Here is a 26,284-nt window from a genome sequence, read left to right on the forward strand (position 1 = left end):
AAAAAATTGAATAAATTACATATAAAATAGAATATCAAAAAATAAAAATAAAAGAAAATATATAAATATATATACGTCTAAAAAAATATATATATATATATATATACACCTAAATGAGGTAAGTTCAAGTCATGAACTGTTTGTGATAGCCCTAACCTGTTGCAGTTTTATTACTTTAGAGAAAAGGGAACAAAACATTTTATGAGAATCAAGAGTGGGAGAAAGATAGCTTTGTTGGCATTTGTTTTTTAATGTGGTCATTTGCACCTACCTCCAGTAAGACTGAAAGTACTGCAACCTCTAACAGGAAGTAGGCGAGACCTATTTTGACAGCAGCAGGGCTCCGATATATATGTGAAGAGTTACTTTGTTGAAGTTGTACTTTGCAAGTGAAAAGGATGGACCATTGGGGAACAGAATAGAGAGGACGTTTTTTTTTCTTTTTAAGATTTGTCTGAGGTGTTTTTTTCCGTGGACTCTACTGGACTTGTCATCAGAACTTTTTAAACCACAAGGATAAAAAAACATCCATCAGAGTGGAGACTGCCTCGCGGGTACTGCCGGTTCAACTCTGTGACGATGCCGGTGATCATACTTGAGACCAAAGACTTCACCAGTCCACTTTTTTTGGTGCGGACATGGGCAGTCTTATCCGGCTGTACCACCTTCAGTCTCGTGTCCTCGCTAGAGCCTTGGGAACTAAACAAAAATGCATCTCTCTGCCAACACCCCAACCCATTCAGGATCTTCTGCATGTTTACCTGGTGCTTTTATTTCACCCTCACTCTCCTCATTCACATCCTCAGCGTCATCCAGTTTCACAACCTCATCCCAGTTTCCTGGAAAAACCTGACTGTGACGGTGGCCTTGTCAGGCGCCCTGATGTCCCTCAGTGCTTCTATAGTTTTCCCGTGGATCGTCATGGATCACTATAACGAGTGGCAGCGCTGTGTGGCAGCGTCTGTGGTTTCCTGTCTCACCTTCCTGGCCTACTCTTCAGAGTCCTACATTCTTCGCACCCAAGCCCAAGAACAAAGAGGCTATATGGGCAGCATGCCTGGTCTCCTCAAGATATTCCAGCTGTGGGGAGGCTGTCAGATGATTGTCCTGGTTGTGGAGGTGGTCTGTGTGCTGCCTACTTCGGAACACCGTTGGCAGCTGTGGGTTACCAGCATAACATATGCCATCTGTGTCCTTACCTGTTTTGCCACAGTGGTTGTGATTTTAGGTGACTGTGCTGGGCGATGTCTCCTGCCCTTTGACAAATGTATGACTGGCTTCAATCTGACTGGGGTGTTGTTCTACATGGTGGCCACAGTGATTTGTTTTACTGAGATCCTGCACCTGAGAGAAAAAGGAAGTATTTCAGGCAAAAGTCTTCAGTTGGTTATAATGGAAACAGTTGTTGCCAGTATTACACTCTTAGCCTACACCGTTGACTTTGCCTTTTCCATTAAACTACTGTGTCACAGGGGTCATACTTGAAATAACTCATCACATTAAATGCACTGTATGTGACATTGACTATGTATAGTCTTGGGATTTTCAGTGAGGTTATCATGTGTTTGCGAATATATAAAGTCAATTTGAAGAGATGATTTTGCTCTTAAACATTGCTGTGTAAATACTCTGTCTGACTTGTAAGACAATTCAAGTTGTTTATATTTAAGGCTTAAAGACAAAGAGATTTATATATCTGATCAGCTGTATGACATTTATACATGAGTTAGCTATGACTCACATGCTCAGCAACCACTAAACCTGGGTAATTTGACAGGTGCACTGACTCATAAGCATAATTGTGAGGTGTTTGAACTTTAGTGGCAGCTGAAAAATGGTTATCAATGATAAACATGAATTGACAAACTGTGAACCTATGACAAATAATTGAATTTATACTAAAGTGAATAAAACTGAAGTGAAAAAATCAATTATTGATACAAATTTGTCATATCACTGAATGATTATGGATCAGTTCATACAATCATACAATGATTATAAATCAGAATTACATAAACCTCAATCTGGCTGGAATAGTTCCTAATCATTTACAAAAGATGGCAACACTCTATTAACAGATTTATTTAAATCACAAGATAAAATGTACCATTAAGAGCATAATAAATATTTTCCTACTCAGATGAACCAGAATTAATTGTTTTTTAACCAAATATATCATATCAAGCTTCATGTATACCACGGATAAGCTACACATAACAACAATTACGTTCACGTGTAAGAAGATCAAAATTACTTTATTTTCATTACATTTGCAAAGCAAACTTGTTTGATAAAGGGCTCATTACCTCTATTAGATTTGAGCTGCTTAAAATGAATATGCATCACACCAATTAACCTACACATTATGGGATCAATTACAAAAAAAAAGGAAACCAGAGTGGGAAAAGGGAAAAAAGAACCGAACGGAAAAATGTATATGTGTATATATATATATATATTTATATATATATAAAACACTTATATAAGTGTAAATGTTTACATGAATGAACCGCACAAAATACCAATTTAATCAAATATGTTTGTGTACATTTTTTGGTTTGCAAGGCAAGCTTAATTGAAAAAAGGCTCATTACCTGTATAAGATTTGAGCTGCTGTGAATTTGTGAATACGTATCTATCCAATTAACCTATACACATAATTAGATCACCTTTTGTTATATATTATCTATATTGATATATTTTTGTTTGTAAGGCAAGCATGATTGAAATGGAGGGGGGCATTATTTGTTTAAGAGTTTCACTACCTCTATTGGATTGGATTTGGTGTTGAGAATGTGCATCGCATCAATGAACCGAAATATTGTAAGATACAATTTTATTTACTCTAATATGTTTGTCAGTTTTGTAAAGGAGGCTCATTCGCTCTATCACATTTGAGCGGCTGTACACGAACACGACCAAACCCCCTTGTACCGTCGACGTTCCCGGAAAAACGTGCTGTGCAACATTACAATCACATATTTACATTTGACAGTGTTCGCCCTCTCCACATCTGCCTCGTCTGCTCCACCTGCTCTAGGCACGGGCAACAGCTGTGCGGAAAAATAGATGGCCTGGCTCGACTTGCAGGGACCGCACGGGCTCTGTTTCGATTGCTCAGGCCTGGGCAGACTCCAGCCTTGTGTCTTTAAGGAACTGGCTCGTCCGTTGTCAACAGGCTGCGCGCGGACACGAGCCGTCGAAACTACTCGGAACGTGGAAGTGACTCGAGACGTGAACGTGTCGAGAGAAAATAACGTCAAATCGCTTCGGAAGTTCAGTGTTTTGCTCGTCGTTTCCAGACTTAAAGTGAAACCCCCGCTGGCACACGGTAAGCTACCCCCGTCCCCTTTTCTGAAGCAGTTTGGTGGAATGACCTCGTCCAGCTTAGACTTTAATAACTACATCTGCAATTCAATTTATTGCAAGCGAGTTTATCTAATCTTGAAGTTGTGTGTGTTCGTGTTAATATGTAGTATTGTTAAGCTGATGAATGCTAAAGAAAAGTGTCTGTGTTAACGTCGTTAGCTTGTTATCCCAGTGGCATCACAAGACAGGCTGGTTTCATTGGTCGCTTTTCCCCTTAAACTTGACAAGTCTCTGTTCTGACTGCGTTAGCGGGCCAGTAAGTCGATTTAACAACACCAATGTAAAATCTTTCAAAAGATTTCTGCTGAAATCACTTGGTTTGCTTTTTGGTCTTTACAAGCAGTACACACAAACACTACCATTGTAACTACTTAAACGCCAAGGAGAAACTCCACTCCCCTTTTACTGTTACTGTTTTACTCTCTCTCTCTCTCTCTCTCTCTCTCTCTCTCTGATGATGTGTTTCTTAGAAGCCCCCTGAGCACCATGGCCATGTGGAACTTGACTCTTCAGAAGCAGATGCGAGTCCCAGACTGGATTGAATGGCAGTGAGGATCCAAGGTAAGCACTTTACCAGTACATCTGAACTCATTATCGATCCCTGGGCTGCAAATGACCTCAGTGAGGGCAAAGTCCAGATAGACAGGGAGAGAGGAAAGGGCAGAAATGGCTTAGGAGAATGATGATGAGAAATGAAAATCAAAAAGGCTTTTATCAAATCAAAAGGACGCTTAATCCTTTTGTATTAGACTGTATAGCAAGTTGTACTCCTAACAAAAACCCAGAGAGACATGCACAAGATAGCATGGGACACAACAGGTTTGGCATCTTTGTCAGTCACCTGGAGGGATGTAGGTGCATTGACAATTATGTTGGCAAATTAGATCTCAAGATACCTGGCCTCCAGGTGACTAACTGTCATGTTGATATAACTTGAGGCCTTGAGCTAATATAGAGACTTGTCTTTTATTGAAACATTTTACCAATGTAGATTAAGGGTTAAAGTTGCAGTTTGTATTTAGTGACATGAAGTGGTGAAGTTGCATGAGGCAGCTGAATACCCCTCACCTCACCCTCCCCTTCCAAACATGAGAGAGAACCTGTGGTAGCCTTCAGCTGTTATAAAGACTCAAAGGGTGTTTAGTTTGTCCAGTCTGGGCTACTACAAGAAACATTGTGAATATCAAAAAGGAAAATTGGATGAATGATTGACCACAGCTTCCCCGTGAAGTGTGAGACATGTATCTATAAAACTGATAACAAATATTGGGAATGAAAAATTCAAATGTTTATATATTGTTGTCTATAGATTCTCCAGCAATGTATTTCACAATCAAGATTGTCAATTACCCTGAATATGCTACTTACCTCCTCAACATTTCCCCCTCTGCTGTTATATGTCATCTACTAAGTGTGCTGCGAGTATAAATAATGGATTTGGAGGACACCCTATGTGACAGTCTCGATGCATCTTTCTCTGCGTTATATTCTGTATATATTCATGTTCCCGCTTATCAGAGGACATGTGCTAATTCCAGTCTATCTGTGATAGGATGTTTTGGGCTGTTAAAGTCAACTAAGTGATGCGTCAGTTGTGTTCCAGCAGCAAAGGTGTTTTACAGGTTTCTTTGCACACACAACCTCAAGGTATATTTTAAATCAATATAACTGTCATTCTCGGTGCAATATTGCCATGCAAAATGACCGCCTCGAATGAAGCCAGCTTCTAGCTCTTTATACCCAGTATTTGTTTTCAGTTTTTTTCAGTTTTCATTTTTGTCATGTATCTGTTGCTCATCAGATAATGCTTTAAGTCCAGCTTTCAACAGCTGCTGCCCTCAGGAATGCTTATTCTGAGTTGATTTTTTTGGGCCAATGAGCAGGCTTAGATATCTTTGCATAAAGCTCATTTTATAATGTAAAAAGCATACTGCATAGACTACTTACTTTTTACAGCAGGGAAATTGAGGATAAAGAACATAATTAGATTTTGCAATATTCAGCTTTTGTTTGCTTTTCAGAGCAGCATTTAGGTCTGTAATGAATTGTAGATATTCAGAGCGACGAGAAAGTCCAACACTGGGTCTAAATTGAAAGTTGGCTTGTACACTGTCACCATGTAGGCTGTATAATGTAATCGATGCATTACTTTAGCTCTTCAGCAAATTCTCTAGTTTTGTTAGTATTTAACTACTGCAAGGAATCCTTAGCTAATGTTCTAGACTTGGTTTTGCACATATGAAATGTTTGGTCTCTTGTGGCACATAAATGTAGAACATTGCTTTGAACATCAGTTTGACTTATTTGTCTATTTTGACATTTTTGCCATATTTGCCTGGTAAACATCTAAACCAATAATCTTGAATGTGTGTTTGTGGATATAGACTAGGAATTGGATTATAAGGAGACATTAAATCTACAAAGATAATGTTGGACTAAGAACAAATTACATGAGGGGACTTAAACCAAGAATTACCAGCCTACTAAGAACGATAGTCTTTGTAGCCAAAGCCTGAATAAATAGGTGCATTTTTGAGTCATCAATGATTGTATATTAGACATTTTTCAATATTTAAACTTGATTTGACTTAACTTTTCAAAAAGCATAGGATTAGATAGACGCTTAGGGTTGTATGAGCTGAATTAGTCATAGGAAGAAAAGCATCTAAATTAGCTGAGAGAAAATGTGTGGCGGGCATGATGCTGCTCTTTTCTGTGTTTTTAGTAATGATTTCTGCACAATGCATAAATATTGCTAATGAATGTCAGGTTGACTTGACATCTGTCACTGATAAGACACACCAGCAGTGCACTGTGTGTGCTTAGCTGCCATGTTTGAAAGCGTGAGTGAGCGAGCGTGTGAGGTTTCATTTTGTTTTTGAGAAAAGAAAAGCATAAAAAAACGGATTCTCACACCTTTGAGAGGCAGAAGGAGGTTTAGAGTTTGAGCAGCAGGTGTGGTGAAGGGAGATGTCCCACCTCAGCAGCACAGCCGACAGCATATCGAAATGATTTGGAGATGATCAGGCCTCTATTTACTGTCTGTGAAAGTGTGTTTAAAAATAAATGTGTGCCTAGTCCTCTGCTAAATGTTAACTGTTGAATGGATTTCACCTTTTGCATCGCTTGAAAATACTAATAGTTCATCTTTTACTTTTAGACAAGGAACGCGTGCAACTAATTCTCTGCGTAGGATTGCCTGACACCCTGATGACTATACACCTGTTCATAGCATTGACTCATTTTGTGGCTTTCCAAGTTCACACCAGGTTTGACCTATTTTTATGCAACCAAAATGTTCTTGTTTTGTCAAAAGCTCAGACCAGCTGAGATGTAGTCAGTGTTACATATATCTTATTAAGTGTGGTCTCTTGGCTGCTTCCCATAATAATTTGGCATAGATTATTTATTTATATATATATGCTGGAAGCCCCTCCTGGTGTCTATTTTTAATCATGTAAAAGTGTTTTAAAAAATTGAGAATAGATAATTGTTATTGATATGGTAACTGCATAACGTAAAAACACGTTAACCCTTTGTGAAATTGATAACTTCAAAATGGCACAATACAAGGCAGTGTAATAAGTCCCTATTTTACACTTAATTTCAGTTTAGTCTGGGATTGAGTCTTGATCTTAGGAAAGAAGGCTTGTAGTTATTTCTCAAGAATAGAAAAATATTTTTCCACTGACAGCCAATTTTTCCCTCCAATCAAGTCCTATAACATAAGGAGCTTTCAGGCATTTCTAGTTCAGTCTGTCACATTCTACTCTATTTGGTTTTGACTCCAACATTCGTCACTTTACAGGCCCTACTCAAGGTGTATTTTGAGCCTTCTCTTCAAATATGAACTCCGGCTTCAGCTAACATTGCTTTGAATGATTAGTGCCTTGCTTCAGGGCTCAGCGCTCTGGTGTTATTCAGCCATCCTACCAGGTTCTCTCTAGTTTACTTGCATTCTTTTTGATTAAGAAAATGATTTTCTCTTGTTGAAATGATGAATAGGTATATCTGTCCATTGACAGTGGCCCACCTTGACATACAGTAGTAAGTGGTCTTAATAGCAAAGATGTTAAGCCCAGCCTACTGTGAAATGGGTGTGTGCTTGAGGAGGCAACTTAGGTTTTATCAAAGGCAATGTCCAGAGCTTTGTTAAACATGTGATCTTGCCAGAATTCCTAGTACGGGTGTGTCTTTGTTCATTTCATATACAACTTTTTGTAGATCTCGAAAGATAACCTCATCAGTAAGAGACTATTAGTGCAGAGAGCAGTGTAACATATACACAATCAAGATATGTGTATTTGTTTAACTGGTGAACAAGGCTGGAACTGAGTATATTACCTCTTTTACACCAAATCCAGTGGGTATAGGCAGTTTTCTGTTAAATGCTGGTAACCCAAAGGGACTAATTTCCCATTGGGAGTTTGGCTTTGTGTTTTTTTTTCATGGTGCGTCATTTTCAACATCACAAAAACTGAAGCGCTCTCTCACATCACTGTCTTGCCATTCATTTAAAATCCATGTCTACTGCAAAGTAATTCAACCCAGGGGTAAATGCCAATTGTATCCATTCCCATTGCAGACAAGGCCAGATGTTAGTGGGTGTTTTGACTAGTGGGAAATGGGCTTAACAAGACAAGTTGAAGACACTGGTTAAAATGTTGTAAAGTAGCTGAGAATGAGGCCAACCCCCTTCACAGGTGCCAGCAGACGTCAATATTGTAACAGGCAGGTGCAGCTTCCTCACTGCTCAAATGGCTGAAATAATGACCATTACTGAATCATCAGCAGAATATGTCCGCCTGCCAGCCAGCAGTGTCTCCAGGCCTGTTTCAGGTGCTGTCTCCATTGTGCACCGAGGGTACCTTTCACCCCGCCACCGTCATAATAATCACTTGTTCACAGAGGAGGGAGACAGAGACGAGGTGGGAACTGGAAAGATGTATAAATATAGCCTGGCTATAAATATTACTTCAGAGTTTCTCACTTGAAATGGAGACATTCACAAAGTGGCAGCACATTCACAAGCATCTTTCTGTGGGAGAGAAAAAAATTATGGAAACGAAATCTAGATATCTGAGAATCAGTGCCTTCATTTTTCTGTAATAAATGTAATCCCAGAAGACAAGTGCATCTTTCTTTTAATAGATTAAAGCCAACCCATTCTAATTTCAAGGACTCATTCACCATGCTCTACAGATTAGTCTGCAATACAGTGATATAACACAGACCATTTCAGTTTCCCATGAGCTGCTCTCACACTTGATTACAATGAAGCCTTTTGTCATTACAGTTTGGCTCAGAAATGCTTTACCCAATTCCTCTCACTTTGTCTAGTAATTATAATACTATGAGTACAATTACTGCATTCCAGAGTTATTGTTCAGTTACAATTTGGCTAATTGTTGTCCTGGAATGCACAGTTATTGCGAGAATTGAGAAACTCTGTTAGCCAGAGGAGCAAATTTTACATTTGAACACCTAATGATATTGAGAATAAAACCTCTCAGTACTGTAAATAATGTTTACCCAACTATTGATTCAATGTGCAGCTCTGATTGTGTAAATTATAATTGATTAAACATGTATGACCTGGTGAAGCAGCATCTCATCAGTGTTTCAGAGGCCTAGTGTTGGAAATCTTTTGAGTGGCAAGACAAATTAAATTACTCCAGACAGATAAGGATGCCAGGTGGTGAATGGCAAATCCACAGCTCCAGTTATAGTGAGAAAAAATCTCCCCCAGGCTGATTCTGCTGGGACTGAGACAATACCACTGGACGATCGTTCATTGCCATTGTGTGTTTGCCATTATGTGTAGAAACTAATGAATATAATATGTTGACATTTGCCAAGAAGTGGTTACTATTTAGGGAATGTAGAGCAGGAAGCTAGTTTCCTGGGGTCAACCAGAATAGGCGAGCTGGGCTGGGCAGATGGCTTCCCTAAATGGCCTGAGCCATTCATGTCAATACCGTGGCCTGGTATGCTGTACCATTCATATGTTCTCATGATGATTATTTTTTTTTTTTTTAGAATACTAAATTTGACTGTGGGTGTTCTTTTGGAACATATTTTGAAATTTTCTATAGCTTAATCAGTTTTCTCAGAAGTTTAAACCAAGAACTTTCTAAGTCTTTCGAAAAGAGCACGGGGTGTCTGTTTAGCTTGTCTGCAAGACGATTACATGGATGACCTCTTGAAGTCAGTAAAAGCAGTGATCTTAACTCTACTTTGTTTTTGTAAAAAGAGCCTTGTTTCTTATAGGAAGGACTTCAAATGGAACAAGCTTTTCCCTAACAGTAAATGAAGAGAGGCTTAGTTAACTTACTTTGTCCATTTCAGACATGAACTCTGGAGAATGTCCACACAAAAAATGTTTCACTGAAATGCGTTCACAACACAAACATTCTCAAATAAAACCCCTCCGGAGAATAACAGGAGATTATCCAGCGTTTCTACTAGTAGACTGGCAGGAGAAATCTTTAAAAGATTATCCAGAGTTTACTGCGTGTCAGAAAAAAAGCTTTTGATTACAAGAGTATAAACTAACGACAAAAATGGTAAAAACAGGTCAAGTAATGGATGTGTCTCCTGTGGGAGTCTGTGTTGAGGCTGACACTGAGTGAGTTACTGTTACAGGAGGAGAGAGGCAGAGCGAGGCTTGTTTTATGTCACAGTTTTGCCGCTATTTTAGCAAAGCAGTTCATTTGGAAATAATGAGGGCCTATCAACAAGGTTAATCAGTTAAGTGAGCATCAACTTCTGAGTCATTGAGCTGACATGGTTGGTGATGGGCTGAACTTCACAGTGTGTTAAGTGTTTTCAGAAACACAAGGCTCTTTTATGTTTTTGGTGTTACAAGCAGTAGTGTATTGTATGGGTAGTTGTTGTTGTGTAAAGCCAGGGTCACAGGGCTTTAAAGTCTACTGTTACAGTGTCTCTCCCTGTTTTTCTTCTTGTTTATCTCCTCGTATGATTTTACTTTCTTGTCTCAGTGGACGCTGTGTCACATTTTCACCATGAGCCAGCATGTTCTCAATTTTGTGATCCGCAACAGCTGAGCCACAGTAGAGAAAAATTGAGCACTTGCCCTGATGACCTTTTTAAAAAGAAGTGAAAGCTCATAAGCCTATATGAATTCACACTTAAAACCAATTGGCCAACCTTTTGGACAATATCTGTCACTTTTAAATAGCCTTCTCTGTTAAAGTCTTAGCTAATGTGGGTTGCCTGCAAGAGTTAATTGCCTTTTGCTTAGTTTTTTATCATCCATTATTGCAGCATGAGGTGGCTGATGCGCTGTCATGGGACAGAAAATTGTATCTCAAAATAATTTAGGCTTGACCTTTTTATTGACGTCATATTTTAGCAAATTGGTTTATTGGGTTTAATGAGCCCAAGTGTCATGAGACACATTCACGTATTTGTGACTGTAAAATTTTAATTCGAGATAAAAGAAGCAGCATAGAAAGATCCTTGAGATTGTAACAGCCGTGATAATGAGAGGCATGAGTAAAGCGAATGCTGGATTTAAAATTTTCTAAAGAATAATAGTTTTACCTTGTGGTGACCTTACAAAAGCAGTAACATGATCATGATCCACTATTTCACTGTGTTATTCTTATGTCGCTGGCAAGGTGTGCTACATTTGGCAGAGAACGGCTGGGAGACAGTTGATTACCCCCAATGATCTCATCGGCCAACACTTCAGTCTGCGCCTGTTGCACCAGTTTGTCAGCATTCTAGAAAACAGCTTCACGCCTGGTGGCCTGCTGCTATTGTTTATTTGTCCCAGAACCTGAAATCTGAAAGGACTCTGAGGAACGTATTTACCAACTTACCAGCCTCTTAGTCTCACACACACACACACACACACACACACACACACACACACACACACACACACACACACACACACACACACACACACACACACACACACACACACACACACACACACACACACACACACACACACACACACACTCACAGGTCTCTAATTACATCCAGCACAACCAAATTGCACTACTCAATTGTCTCCCCTGTATATATTCCCACTGAAGCAAAGACAGAGGGATTGTTGCAGTATAAGAAACTTGACAATATTTTTCACTCCAGATCTGCATCCAGATTCTTCCTGCCTATTTTGTTGTCATCCAATTTGAAATCCAAAATGAGACTTAATGTCTTACAATGATGAGACAGGCTGTTCCCCAGACATCTGTTCAATAATGTTAAGCTTTCGTTTCTCCTATCTCAAACGTTACTCGACAATTATTTTTTTATGTACTCTCTGCGCAGTTGTGTATCTGTAAATTGTCTATGCCTGTGGCGCTGTTACTTTTTTGCTACTGCAGCTGAGATATTTGATGGGGCATTAATGTCATAAAGTCATTAGAAAAACTGTCAATTTAACCACAGGGAAAGCCATTACTTCTACAAACAAACTGTGGGACTACTAATCCCTTCCTAGGCAACATGGCTCAGGGATAGTGGTCTGGGATTTCATTATGTGTTCCACAGGGGAATGTGCGTTGCGTTTAAGAAATTTTCTCTTGTAGTTTAATCTCTGCCCCATAGCATGCATCACCTTAATGCCAATGATGTCATCTGAAACAGTAGTGTTTGACATTTGAGACTCTCTGAGTGGGTTGGCACATGGTGGTGTATTGGCAGAAAAAAATGGGAAGGATGACTTGCAAAAATGTGCTCTGCATGCATATCCCTGGGCTGCAAACAAAGGAAACAGGCAGTTGAGATATTTTAGACCAACATGAATTTAGATGATAGAGACAAGAATGTTGAAAGATTTAATAGTCAATTTATTGTTATATTTGATTATTTTAATATTTACCCAGTGAAACAAGGAATAAGAAAAGATTTTTAATCTCTATGCAGACAAACCTCTAGAATACCAAAATATACATGATCATTGTCTATGCGAGTAATCTGTAAAGGTGGGTGGTGTTCATCAGTTGGTATGTCTTTTTCAGTCTTCCTTTCGTCACATAACAGCCCAACAGTTCCGTGTGTTTCCCATTCCTCATTCTAATACAAAACCCTTAAAAATTGACAAGTAGTCTTAAATTATGACTTTGTAGATATATTTTTACTTTATTTTTCTTTATTACAATACCATCAGGGTTTATGACCTCACCTGCAGCAGCCAGTCACCAGGGAGCCATCACGATGCTTTGGCTTTCTGGGCTGTCACATCATCCATTTTCAGTCAGTCACCAGACTTGTCTCTTTCCTGACCTGTTATGAGGAAGAGTCGAAGTATCAGTGTGACACATGACAGGGTATGAGTGAGAATTTCTTTCCTTCCCGACATTAACATCCGATGTGTGGTTTTAAACAGTTCTTCCTCTGCAAGTTTGATATTTTTTTTTTTTACATACTACCGCAGGGCTCTAGACTATCTTTTTACATCTGTTGCATCGGTGCACCTTACTTTTTCATTTAGGTGCACCAGCAAATTGAAATAGATTAAAAATATCCTAAATAAAGGGTTAGCCATTTAGTTTGGATGGTTAGTGTAAGGGGCTAGAGAATGCATTATGCCAATGAGTGTCCTCACTAAGATAGAAGTACAAACGTGTGTGCGTGTCTCATGAATTATGGCGTGAATCAAACAAACACAAAGTAAATTTCAGGACTATTTCGGTCCTAATAACTTGTGATGACTGTTGGTGTTTATTGTTGACATGTAAAGTGAGACTCTGACATTCTACAAACCAATCACTGCTTCTGCTCTTATCAGGAATCTGCAGCGCTGGTTGATTTGTGTTAGCGAGCCGTCGTGGAAACCCTGTATTCACATTTTTTGTCGCCAGTGTTCGACATATCACCACCTTTCCTCTCATCTCTGTTTCTGCCCGGGGTCTGTATGTGAAAGTGTAATCTCTGCAGAGGAAATTAGATGAGGAAGTGACACGACTCGAGCAACTATGGCGACAGACCAGTTAAATGTTTAGCGATCCGGTGCGACCAAGAACATTTTTCAATCGCATTTGCGACCACAATGAATCCTGACTTAAAACGTCTATAGCAAGGTAGAGTATTCTGACCTTGCATTGTGTGGACATGCACTGTATACTTCTCAATCACAAAACGTGATATTGGAGTTTTAATAGCATATTGTGGCAGTTACCAACTGCTTGATGACACATGCCGTGGTTGTAAACAAAATTGAAAACTAAAAAGGAGTTGTGGAGTTTGCAAAACTAGATATAAATCACCCAAAATACAGTAGCATTAAACTTTTTCAAGTTTGGGTTTTAAAACTACATAATTCCATCATACAAAAAGGCATAGTTGACGTAATGATTTGAGAAACAGGAATATGAATGGAATATTTTGAATTGGGTCAATAGTTGCAGTATTGGTTTCCGTGCTAAAATAGTCAGTGTTTTATTTCTAATAACTGTGATTGTGTGTTTAAAAAAAAATCATGGCCTCATGTCGCAGCTTTGACTGCTGTTCAGATTATTGGCAAAAAATTAACTAATAAGACACGCTGCAGAGATTCTTTGATTAATAAGAAATAGGGTTCTGTGTGTGTTCTGAAACTTGTTTTGTTGAGTGGACTACAGATCCGTAAAGGATACCGAGAGAACAAGAGTCAGCAGAATTGGTCAGTCTGCTCTCAAAGCGACTCATTAGTACAAGGATCACTGTCGGGAAGCCGAGTAGGCCTGCTGGTCCACCGCCTGCTTTGGGGTTAAAGGTTATAACGACAGGCTGCAGTTTACACTGTAATATAGAGTTTTTTCATTTTATTGATATTGTGGTATCAACACTTGCAATAATAATGCTAAATTCATCTTATCCTTATTATCTCCTCTTCTATTTCTAATGCAAATAGTTTACTAATTAGAAATAATTGTTAAGTAAGTGCTTGTGCTTTATTTGGCTGGTATAGTAACATAAGTTGTATTCAGTCATGAAGTCAGGAGAGTGTACGCACATATGTGCCCAGACTTTTTCAGGGGTGGCTTTCACATATGAAATGCACTAGTCAATTCTCTGGTCAGAGGCGTTGACAACAACACTGAAATCTCTAGAGTTATCAGGTGTGGGGTGGGGCAGCATGCAGGGGGCAGGACGTAACATGTAAATTCCACTGTGGATATCATGTGTCTTTGTTTACAGCCCGTCGACACCGGGGAAGGCCCTTATCACCAAAAGCTCTGGAGTCTTGTAATCTTTACAGCTACATCTCTACATCTTCTACAGTGTATTCTACATGTGTCACGTGTTAGAAATGTCATCAACATACCCACTCACTTCTGGTAAATCCTTCTGTGTTCTCCCATCGGCTCATCGGGACACTTATTAGGGGGGTGGAAGCAGAAACTCCAGAGAATGTTTGGATCAACTGACAACATCAGACATTTGCTTACTCGTATACAGTCCCTCCGGATAATCAGGAGATTATCTGGAGTTCAGTGCATGGCTGACGGCAGCTATACAGAGTTATAGCATGGGTTTAAAAAGAGTGGCTTTTATAACACACCTCTATAGTTTAGGTAGGTGACAGATAAAACCGAAGAACATAGAAAGGTTACCTGTGGAGTTTTTTTGACCTGTAGTCGTGCTACGAAGCTGTTTTCCAACGACTGTCCCAGTTTTGTTTAGCGCACAGGACATGCAAACAGTCCTGTCAGTGATTCACCAATTTAGTCCAGTTGTGAAGGTTTGAGATGAAAGACAGTTGGTCCCAACCTCCCATTAAAATTTTTGATATGAGTACACAGATGATACCAGGAGTGGCTTTTTAATGAATTTATGCTGCACCTAGGTTGGACCCCGTATCAAGTTTATGCTGAGACATTGGTGCAAAGCACCACACAAATTTGATTGATACTTTCATTAAAGGGGTAGTTGTACCAAAAAATGAAAATGCACTCATAATCCTCACACCAGTATGCTGATGGAGAGTTGGCTGACGTGTTTGAGTCCACAGAACACTTTTGGAGTCTCAGGGACGACAGTGTTGCACCAAAATCCAATACAATTTAAGTTAGCGGGACCCCTTCCTCAGAAAAAAAAACATAACATGCCTCCATACTGCTCTTTGGTGGCATCCAAGTGTCCGCAAGCCCTGACATTCAAATTCGACTCCAAACATCAGCATTTACACCGGGTTTGAAGCCTAAAAGTCTTCTGATATCCTCCTCGGAGGCGCCTTCACTAATGCACAGACAAGAAAAGGAACCGCACACACGCTCACATCGCTACCTGCACTAGCTTCGCTACCGGTACTGGACTTTAAGTCTAAAAATATGGTGTAAATGATGCCGTTTCAAGTCAAATATGAATGTCGGGGCTTGCGGACACTTGGATGACACCAAACAAGCGGTATGGAGGCATGATATGTTTTTTTCTGTTCTTCTATTACGTCGGAAGAAGGGGTCACCTTTGCTGCAAAACTGCTTACCCCTGAGAGTGTTTTGTGGACTCACACACTTCACCCAACCCTCCATCTGCATAGTGGTGTGTAGATAACGAGTGATGATTTTTCTGTGAAATATCCTTTTAAGTTGACCGTGTCTTCTCACAACACCAGCATGTCCTTTCACAGATCATTTGAGCACTACAGCCTAACTGAGCCATGTATCTCCTCTCTTTACCAGTGTTTGTTGCTTGATCCAGCAAAATAGAGGTGTGAGTACATCCCTAATGAGCGAACAACATGAAGGTTAATGAGGCTGGATTACTGCTGTAATTAGCTTCTTCATCATCAATGGCAGGATGTGCTTACTCACCGTCACGAAAGTCTGCTCCGGAGACACAAGAACAACACAGAGAACATTGCTGACAGTGTGTACATATGCACTCTTATGGATAGCTAAGTACATGTTAATATTTTTTTTTTTCTTAATCTTAATGTTTTCCAGCGCTATTAATTTGTTCCATTTCCATCCTATGTAGTTGGGAAATAGAAACAGCTTTCAAACCCTCACACACAAACATGCACATACTTCCCCACCTTATCACTAATCCTAACTGCTGTTGGCAAATACTGCTAGGTCCTTTTGAGTTTTGCATATTACAATGAAAACCATTTCAAACTGACGAGCCAGTAGAATGGTTTCATTGTGTTGCTGCTGACCGAAGGCTAGGGACAGAGGTGGCTGGCCGACTGCCTGGCTGGGTCGCCCTCACTTGTGACCCATGTGACAGTGAGTGGACAAGTTGAGTCTGTATATGAGGGAGCCAGCCTGGCCTCATGCCACCTCTGTTGACTGGACAAAGCACATGGATGACAGTGCCAAATGTCAACAAGACATTGTTATTATTCTATTTTCACTACTTGAGGATTTCACATTTGTGCAAAAAAAAGCTATGAATCAGGTTGTATTGCCAGATATGCCCAGGCCTTCCTTTCCATCATAAGTACAGTTATCTGCTTTCCACCAGGTAGTACATAGCAGCCATAGATTTGATGCATCTAAATTCTGAGATTTCTGAGTCAGAATGCTCACCCATGATCAACTTTTTAAAGTTTCATTACTTGGGTTAAGCTAGTCTTTTTCAGTTTTCTGATGACCCTATAACCGTCCTTTTCACTGAAATGCAATGGCAGATCGAGTTTCTTTTTAAATCAGTGGCCATAATGGGGCCATAATTTACATAGACAGGCCAGTTCGATGACCAACATCAATGTATAATTCCTCATTCTATAAGGTGCACATTTAAGTCATTCCTTGTTTACTGTTAGCTCTTTAATTTTTAGCAAAGCCACACATCATTGATTCAATTTTTTAAATGATTCTTTGTTCAAGCAAATGTTGTCCTTCAAAAAAGCTTTGAAACAAATCTTACCAAATTGTCATTTATTGACAGAAAGTGAGAAAGTGAGAGGACATTGGTACTTCATTCAGATTTCAACTGGGGGAAATTCCTCTCTGGCCCGCTACTTGAATCCGCCCCTGCTGAAAGGAGAAACTTGCTTTGTGGTATGAAGCTGTTGGATTAGTGACACACTCATTAGTATGTCGAATAAACTCAGAGTGTACTTGCATATTGTTGGTTGAGGTTTAGCTTATACCAGCTAACTCTTATCAGCCAATTTGCCTGGTTGATGAATTTTGTTTCGTCAGCAAACAATCTGCAACATTATGCAATTTTTATTCCAATTGAGTTAATTTTTTTTGTGTCTGAACATCCACCCTTGAAGCCTGTGTGGTAAAAGGTGTTGAAATATTGAGTCGGGTATCGGATGCTTATTGGCAAAGTTTTAGAATAGGACTCATAGTCACAGACAAGACTGTTTCGTCTGATTTAAATATTCACAATCTAGTATGCAAGAGCTTGCAGGTACAGATGCAGTGTTCACATTAGCAGTGCAAGTCCCTGTCCAAATGTCAGCGATGTCAGGTATGTGGTTTGTTTTCACAAGGAAGCTGCAATTTTCATACACCTTGTTAGGCTTAAATCTTTTTTAGATTACCTATGTGTGTCCTTGAATGCAGGCCCTGTAATTATGCTAAATATTTGTGTCAAGGGTCAGCAGGTGGTGAGTGTTATTGGAGGTTCAATGGGTGTGTGTATGTCAGTATCTATGGTGATTTAAGATGCCTGGTCATTGTTGAACTGAAGACTGATGCAACCAAACTGGTTGAGCGATACAAAACTGCATTTATGAACACCCACACAATCACAAATGCAAATGTTTTTGGAAATATACACTGCTCAAAAGATTTAAGAGAACACTTTTCATCTGGATATTGACAAGGACACTAGCAGAGCACAAAACTAGAAAATAATCAGTCAGAAAGGATAAGGAGAGAACAATCGTCTATAGCCACCAAATGCAAAACCGTTGCCTTTTTGGGAGCTGTCTTGCTTTTGCCCTAAGTGGGAAAGTCCAAATTGTTACTGTGCTCCTTTTTGTCTGTACGGGATGTTGTAGACAACGTTGAGCTTCTTCTAAGAGACATGGTTTTGCTTAGGAGCTTCATGAGGAGTATACTGTCTATGAGATCCCAGTTCCCCTGAGTGTAGGTGCTCAGACCAGCCGGTGGGATTTGCACATGAAGTGGAAAGAGATGTGCCCTCTTCTTGGTTTCCCACCAGGGAATGCTACCACATTTGTTTGCTTTTTGAATTGTTCTTGCTCTTCATGCTCGAGTTGGAAATGAGATTTAACAGACAGTCAGTCTTGTATTGTAAGTAAATGTGTTTTTTATAAGCCACCAAATACTTAGAAAGACATTACATCTTTGTACATTCTTTCGATATAGCAAATTACAGTGAATAGATTCACAGCTTCTCCTATACAAACAGCAGGTCTCATGATAAGGTACGATATAAGAGATTAGTTATCAGAAAAAAAAGTAATGTGATCAAATTACTTTCTAAGCAAAAGTAGTTATTTTTGCATAACACAAGAATGTTGCATGCTAGATCGTTGCCTGTTTCTCTTTTTTTTTTGCACTTGCGAAACAATTATATATAGAATTTATGCTTCTTGTTCAAATTTAGATAAAGACAATATTTTTTCTTGCATGTGCAACAGCATTTGTGGTATCTTTAACTAATCATGTCACACCATGAAGAACAAACAGCTGCACTCTTTGTCTCTCTCATAGACATACTTTGATATATTGTCTATTAATAGCTTTGACAAAACAGTGGTAAAAAAATGCCCAATATAATTTCTCTCTATATCTTCATGAGATAAAATCTTCAGAATTTCAAAACTGAGAGACATTCATTCAATGATGAAGCAGCAAATCTGTACATTGAGGAACTAGAGCCCTATCTGACATTTGGCATTTTTACTTGTCGAGTCACTGATTGATTATCAAAATAATAGCCAATTATTTTTCTGCTAACTGAATTACTTAACAGATTAATTCAGTGTCACACCTTGTCCTTTTTTACAGACTCAGTGGGAGTACTGCAATGACCAGTCAGCATCTTGGCCATGCAGAGAGCGTTAATTCCACAGACAAACAGCCACCTGCTGTGGCCCCCAAGCTCCATGTACAGCGATCGCTGTCAAAGGACAACATCACAATCCACTTCTCAGCTTTTGGGAAGGAGGAGGAGGAAGAAGAGCTGTACAGTACATTCGTGGCCACTACCTCAACCGTGCAGGATGCCTCAAATATCGTGACAGCCGTAGAAGCCAGCGAGGTGATGTTTGAAGGAGTGCCGATGGACTCTGCAGCCAAGGTCGCTGTCATTCCTGAAACATCCAGACTTTCTCCCGTGTCAAGACATCACAATGTCAGTTCTCCCACACAATCTCCATCAAGGTGTATTGCTGAGCAAAAAGGTATATTTTCCAGCTCCTCTCCCACTAAATCTTTGAGCTTTCCCTCAAGTGAAAAACCTTTTCTCAGTTTGGTGAAGTGTCTTTCCTCCGAAGCCCCTGAGACTCATGACAGAGTATCTTCTGTTCCTGCTACATCAGTGAAGCACAGGCATCTCATGAAGACTCTCGTCAAGTCTTTATCTTCAGATGCATCCCAGGAATCCTCCTCCTCTTCCACATCCTACCGTCTTCCAGAATCCCGCCTTAACCTGCAACTTTTTAAGCAATTCACACAGTCCCGGATGCCGTCTGCTACCATGTCGTCAGCTGGTGACTCTAAAACTGCCCCTTCCTCTCCTTTGACCTCAACTGATAGCCGCAGCTTCTTCAAAGTCTCAGATGTCGAGGCACGAATTGAAGACACTAAGCGTCGCTTCTCTGAAGTCATCTCAGAACCGCTCCAGATGCTGAGTAAGATCATTGATGAAAAGAGCAGCAGCTTAGTTAGCGGCAGCATTTACCGGCCAAAGGCACTCTCTGTCAGTGCCTCAGAACTCTCCAACATTACTTCTATCAATGGTCACCTGGAGAGTAACAACAATAATTGCATCAAGGAGGAAGAAGGAGGCTGGGAGGATGAGAGCTCCAACAGTGGGGCCTCTGGTCCACCTGAAGCCCTGGTTCCCTCCACTGTGGACAGTAAGAGCCCCAACACACCATCTTTACTTTCTATTTCATTGGAAAAGTGTTCTATGTCTGCTCTTGCTAAACAGGAGGATGAGGACTTTTGCGTCCTGCACAGTGAGGACTTTGAAACTTGTACTGACACAGAAGGAGATGGAAGTGATAGAACTGATGATACTGGAACTGGAAGTCAAACCAAAGTGCTACTAAGTGGTAGTACTGAACCGTGCAGTGAAGATGAATCTGAAAGTATTGTTCCAGTACCTAGTGTCCCTCACTATACTCTCATCACCCTCACTGTACTGGTCTATGGGTACTTTGTGTTACCTCTGCCCACCTACATTGGAGGAATGCTACTCGGGGTTGGGCTTGGATTTCTTTTAGCCATCGGAGTTGTGTGGCTAACGGGACCAAGACCTTCTGGTGGTTTTAGAAATTCCAGACAACATGGGAAACTTTCGAATCTGATCAGGTTGGAAATTAAGGAACCAGAAATCTACAAGGTCAGTTAATCTTTCCTCAGTTTTTAGTTTATTTCAGAAATTTTTTTTTCTGTCCGCACCTGTAGCCTTTAGTTTAGACCCTTAGAAATCTGTCTGGTTGATTACTTCTTTGAATTTCTAAAGCGTTAATATGTCAGGTCACCTGTTTAGAATAATATAGGAAAAGGAGTGCGGGAGATCTGTTATGTATGCTATTTTTCGATGTATGACTAATTGGTTGTCATTCAGATTTGTTATTTTGTAACTCAATAGACCTTTAAGTGCATACAAATATGACAGACCAAAGCTAAGAAAAACCCCTAAAGCATAAAATATTTTTTATATTTTAGTAAGATTTTTTTTAATGCATTATCACTTGGAGCACACCCTGTTTCTCACTTGGGAAGACCAGTCTATCACAGACCTATAAATGTAGAGAGGACCATTCACACTGAAATTTGTAAATTTAAGTCTACAGTACCTGACACTGCATCACCATACCATCCTGATTTTTTTCCTATTATGTAAAACTGTGAAAACAAATTGTATGTGTTTATCATGCACAGTAGGTTAATCTTATATCATTTGAGGCACTGTATCTGTGGGATGTCGTCAATAAAGACGTGCAATTTAAGATGCACATATCCACAGTTTTCACACTGAAGTGACAAAGTTGCTAATAGGTTAGATGTGCGTCCTTAATATAGCCAGATGAATTGAAAGCTCACTCACACAAAGCAAATAACAACAAACTGTTTATGAGGTAACTTGAAAAGATGGCAGATACTAGATACTCTCATCAGTGTGAGGTTCATAGAGAGAGACAAGTAACCTTTACCGTCGATGTAGAAACCTGTCCCATGTGTGACAACACACTGTGATTAGATATTTACAGTGTCCTCATTTGCCAGGCACAGTGTTGGATTGCTTTCATCTTTCATGTTTGTAGTTGTTCAAAAGTCCGCCTCTCTCAAAGGGCACAATACATAAGAGCTGAATTTCTATATAGAGAGGATCAATCAATATGTGGAAGCTTACTGTGACAGTTTCAGACATCAATCCTTGAAATGTAATCCCAAAAATTTAAATTCATTATGTCTTCCTTACAGGGCTGGATGAATGAGATATCAAACTACGACCCAGAGACGTACCACGCCACACTGACCCACTCTGTCTTTGTCCGGTTGGAGGGCTCCATCATTCGTCTGTCTAAGCCCAACCACAACATCCCCCGCCGTGCTGCACACAATGAGCCAAAACCCGATGTCAACTACATCAGTCAGAAGATCTATGACGTTACCAACAGCAAGGTATGCTGTCGCACTACTGTGTTTTCTGTGACTTGTTAATATAAATAGAAATATATATACATCTTTAAAGATCTTTACTGACATATGTCCCTTATCTCTTAGTCACTTGTTAGTGTTGGATGTCAACTGTAATTGAGCTGATACATCTTTGAATGATTCTGAACACCATTTCTGAACAAGTCAATATGCACTTTTATATTACATTTGATTTAGCTGATGCTTTTATCCAAAGCGACTTACAATAACTATATTGCTTCATTATTTCAGATATATTGTAAATGCCATTCACCTAACAGTGTATACCTTAGCTGATGGAACTGTTCGTGAAAAACCTCACTAAAAAGATTGGAAAAAAATATCATGATATACTTTTTACCCCCAGGTATACCTAATGCCTCTGAGCCTGGCCAGGAAGCGTGTGTGGAACAAAAAATACCCTATCTGTATCCAGCTTGGCAAACAAGATGACTTCATGTCAAAGGCCGAGGGTTGGGATGCCGATGAGGGCACGAGCATAAGGGACAGAGGAGAGGGCAGTGGAGGACCACAGGAGCGAGGATCTGCATCTTCATCCAGTAGAAAGCTGACCCTTTACTTGTTTGCAAGGACTGGAAGGGAGAAGGAGGAGTGGTTCCAGCGGTTCCTCTCAGCTTCCAAGCTCAAGGCCGACGTGAAGAAATCTCCCAGTGTTGCAGGGACTAAAAGTGGTGAGAAGGCAGAAGTTTGTCTCCACAAACCCTCTCCTGCTGTTGTAGAGTTCTTATTTTAGTTTTTTTCATGGCTACAATTGTCAAAATGTATTTTTTATAATGATAGAAAAGTGGCACCACCAAACTAAAGCTTAGGTACTTTAAAATAGTAAAAAGTGAGAATGAAGCATCTGATCTCACATCTTTCTGACGTTTTCTGTGGCTCAAAGGTCAGAGCTCTCACAGCCGCAGCAGCAGCCGCAGCAGTCTGGATGAGCTTCATATTTCTCAACTAAGGCCAAAGGACTCCTCGGTCCCCACAACAGCAGCAGGTAGTGCCAAAACCAAGTCACTGTTGGACTACAGTGTCTATATGGCCAGTTTACTGCCAGAACAGGGGACAGTCAGCCCTACAACTGCCAGCACTGCTGTACTGAGTCCTCAGAGCAGCCCTGGAGCTGACAAGAAGGTAGCACTTTCTCATCCCCCATTTACACTATTAACAGCCCTGTGCTGCATGTCTTCTCCGAAAACATAGTACAATGGATGTAGCCTCACTGTGTTACAAGTTGTGTATTTGAAAACAAGGGATACTGAGAGTGAAAAGGGTAGGGTTATTGTATTGTAGTGGATTTAAATGTAGGCACAGACCCTCTGATGTTTTGTCATTTTGCCTTCTGTGTCTTTAGCTTCAGAACAGCACTTCAGCTCAGGTTCAGCCCAGAGGGGAGGAGGAGGAGGCTGTTGCCTGGGTGAATGCTGCTCTTGGTCGGGTCTTCTGGGACTTTCTGAACGAACCTTACTGGGCTGAACTGGTCTCCAAGAAGATTCAGATGAAGCTCAGCAAGATACGGGTGAGTGGAGCAAGGACCATAGCAAACCCTCCTGTTTAGAACAGAGTTGAAATTTTCAGTGGCAAGTAGAAAAAAGTAGAGATGTAGTTATGTTCACCTTCCTGCTGAAAACACACACACACACAAACACACACAACAATGCTTGTTGCATCCATGTATCCATGCATCCATGTATTCGAAGACAATGCTTATAAGCATTGTCTTCTTGTCAGAGTGTAGCCTCCATGTATTCAAATTGTTTTAGTATATTGGTTTTGTCATCATTCTTCAGATTAATTATTTATGTGCAGTGTGTTCAGCTGAGTTCCTTGCTTGTCTTTTTTTCCAGCTGCCTTACTTCATGAACGAGCTTACCCTGACAGAACTGGACATGGGCTCAGCCACTCCCAAAATCCTTTGGGCATCCAAGCCTTCAATTGACTACAGAGGCAAGAGAGAAACCGATTCCAAACAGCAACACATTTACACATAAAAAGATACCTTGCATGTCTTGCTAAAAAAATTGATAACACAGATAAACTATGCTAATAATCTATAATCATTTTGGGTATATGAAGTATTACAGTATCAGCTTTTACAAGATATCATTGAGTCGAGTTCATGAGCTTGCACCCTGGACCCCTGAGTAAGTGTGTAACCTAAACTGCATGTATGCTATCAGATGCACACACACACACACACACTTCAACAAATGTTAGCTAGAAATAGAGGCATTTAAAAAGAAATCCACGTTCGTGCAAGAATTTGTACAAAGAGACACAAACTTATGCAGGAACTTCAAATATGAAAATAAATCTGTCTGTCTTTATGTGGAACACTCATCTCAAGAGTCGTTCATCATGTTTGCTTCACACTTGAAAAGTGGATTGTGACGGAACCAAGGAGGTGTTGATCTTTGGGTGATATGTTCATTGATAATAAACTTTGTAGCAGCGGTGGCTGGGACTCATCAGTGTTAGTAACGACGTCAATCAGGACAACAGCATGTTCACAGCAGTGGGCGTGCTCATGACATTAGCAACAACTACTGATTTTCCAGTTAAGGGTTCTGAGTGGAGCTTCACAGAATTTTAGAGAACAAGTGAACAGCTCTTTGTGCAGCAGCAAATTTGAGGTTCTGTGACCTGACTCCTGCTGGAAGTCAATTGCTCAATTACATTAGGTCACTTTTACAGTTTCCGACATAAACTCCAGCATCACCACAGGTCAAGCGAACAGCCCATTCCAAACAGGCTGTTTTACAATGGAAACTGTTCAAGTTTACACAAATTCATATAAACCTGTAATGAATACATTTTTCCTGGTTCACTCTAAATATGTTTCTAGACCATTATATGCTACTCTATTGTTGCACACTCTTAAAATCTAGTTGTGTTTTGTAGTATATTTTTATATTTTGTCATTGTGAGTACAATGAAAACAAGACTAAGCCTCTTATAAGCAAGAATAATACCATATTTCACAATCAAAATTAATCACCACACAAACTGCTTTAATTCCCTGCCATAGAGGTGAAGGTGGGCTGCAAAACTTGAATTCATATGAACATGTTATTAACAAAGTGAGCATGCAGAATGTTCCTGAGAAAAGCATCTTCGGTCCAAACCAGCAAATATTTCTTTTATAGTTTAAACAATTTGTAAAAAATATCAAATGGGTTGAACACCCTAACACACAGACACACACACCGATAGTATTGACATTTTCCCTTCTGACTGCCCACTGCTCCTGTTCTCTCGTCATCTTGCTGTGACTAATAAGATCACAATAGTGAGGCTGTGTCCGCAGGGTCCAACACGAGCTCCATCCAAAGACCTAACCCTCCACTGAAAACAACACTTACCTCAAGGAAATGTTGACAACAACCATCTACAATGTTTAATTGATTGGTTTCACTTTTTCAGAGTGTCGCCTACTCTTGTTAGCTTGTCCAGGATAACCAACCATAGCGTTAATTTAAAGCAGCAGTGGATACAAATACTGAGATCGGTACAAAAAAATTATCTAAACAATGTTAACACCAAAGAGCCCATCATGATTTTTGTACTCGTACTGTGCTGGTGGTAAGTGAGTCATGTACTTATAAATCAGCATCGACATCAAAATGTAGTAATGGGTATTTGAAGATAAATGTTGTTTTTTAAAGCCCCAACAAGTGGGAAATAGTTGCATCCATAACCAATAACAATATGAACCGTTCCATTCAGTAAGTAGAAGCAAATTAGCTTTATTGTGCATCATACTGTGGTGTAACACACACTTACACCCACTCAGCTTGTCTGGCAGTGGCACCCTCATGGTTAGAGAAACGTGCTTGATTCTAGTTGGCTCTGGTTAAATAAAGTACAAACCTTTGCCTTCCTTTACAGCTGCGGCCAGAGTGTCTGATAACACAGCTCAAAGTTCAGCATGATGTTACTGGGCTGCTGCAAAGTGTTACACAATGGCATGTGTGTCTGAATAACATAAAGAAATCACTTTCATCAAAGATGTTATGTTCTTCATAATCGAAAGGCTTTTGGAGAAGTGTACTAGAATTTGATTGGGTGGTGAACTCGTAGCTGAATACAACACAGTAATAAGAGCAGCACTAAGCACTTCAGTAAATTATTCATGAATC

General features: G+C 39.9%; 2 protein-coding genes across 3 annotated transcripts in view; both read left to right on the forward strand.

Moving 5' to 3' along the window:
* Positions 1-312: 312 nt before the first annotated feature.
* LOC128437446 (myeloid-associated differentiation marker homolog) lies at positions 313-1,931 on the forward strand. Its single transcript, XM_053419601.1, has one exon. The coding sequence runs from the start codon at positions 580-582 to the stop codon at positions 1,483-1,485; it is 906 nt and encodes a 301-aa protein (XP_053275576.1). The 5' UTR covers positions 313-579; the 3' UTR covers positions 1,486-1,931.
* A 1,132-nt stretch (positions 1,932-3,063) lies between these two features.
* Positions 3,064-26,284, forward strand: part of LOC128437445 (testis-expressed protein 2) — a 30,259-nt gene continuing 7,038 nt past the window's right edge. Inside the window, exons 1-8 of one of the 2 annotated variants that reach the window (XM_053419600.1) lie at positions 3,064-3,331; positions 3,840-3,930; positions 19,272-20,832; positions 21,921-22,121; positions 22,504-22,828; positions 23,041-23,279; positions 23,500-23,664; positions 23,993-24,092. In XM_053419600.1, coding sequence (XP_053275575.1) covers positions 19,291-20,832; positions 21,921-22,121; positions 22,504-22,828; positions 23,041-23,279; positions 23,500-23,664; positions 23,993-24,092 — 2,572 coding nt within the window. In that variant the 5' untranslated portion in view covers positions 3,064-3,331; positions 3,840-3,930; positions 19,272-19,290. The remainder of the gene's footprint in view (positions 3,332-3,839; positions 3,931-19,271; positions 20,833-21,920; positions 22,122-22,503; positions 22,829-23,040; positions 23,280-23,499; positions 23,665-23,992; positions 24,093-26,284) is intronic. The other variant, XM_053419599.1, reaches the window with a different exon arrangement.

This window comes from Pleuronectes platessa, chromosome 3 (genome assembly GCF_947347685.1).
Source record: "Pleuronectes platessa chromosome 3, fPlePla1.1, whole genome shotgun sequence".
Classification (NCBI taxonomy): Eukaryota; Metazoa; Chordata; class Actinopteri; order Pleuronectiformes; family Pleuronectidae; genus Pleuronectes; species Pleuronectes platessa.

What these genes read in the sequence shown, in the direction of transcription:
- LOC128437446 (XM_053419601.1), top strand. Translation starts at nt 580, where the DNA reads ATGCCGGTGATCATACTTGAGACCAAAGACTTCACCAGTCCACTTTTT.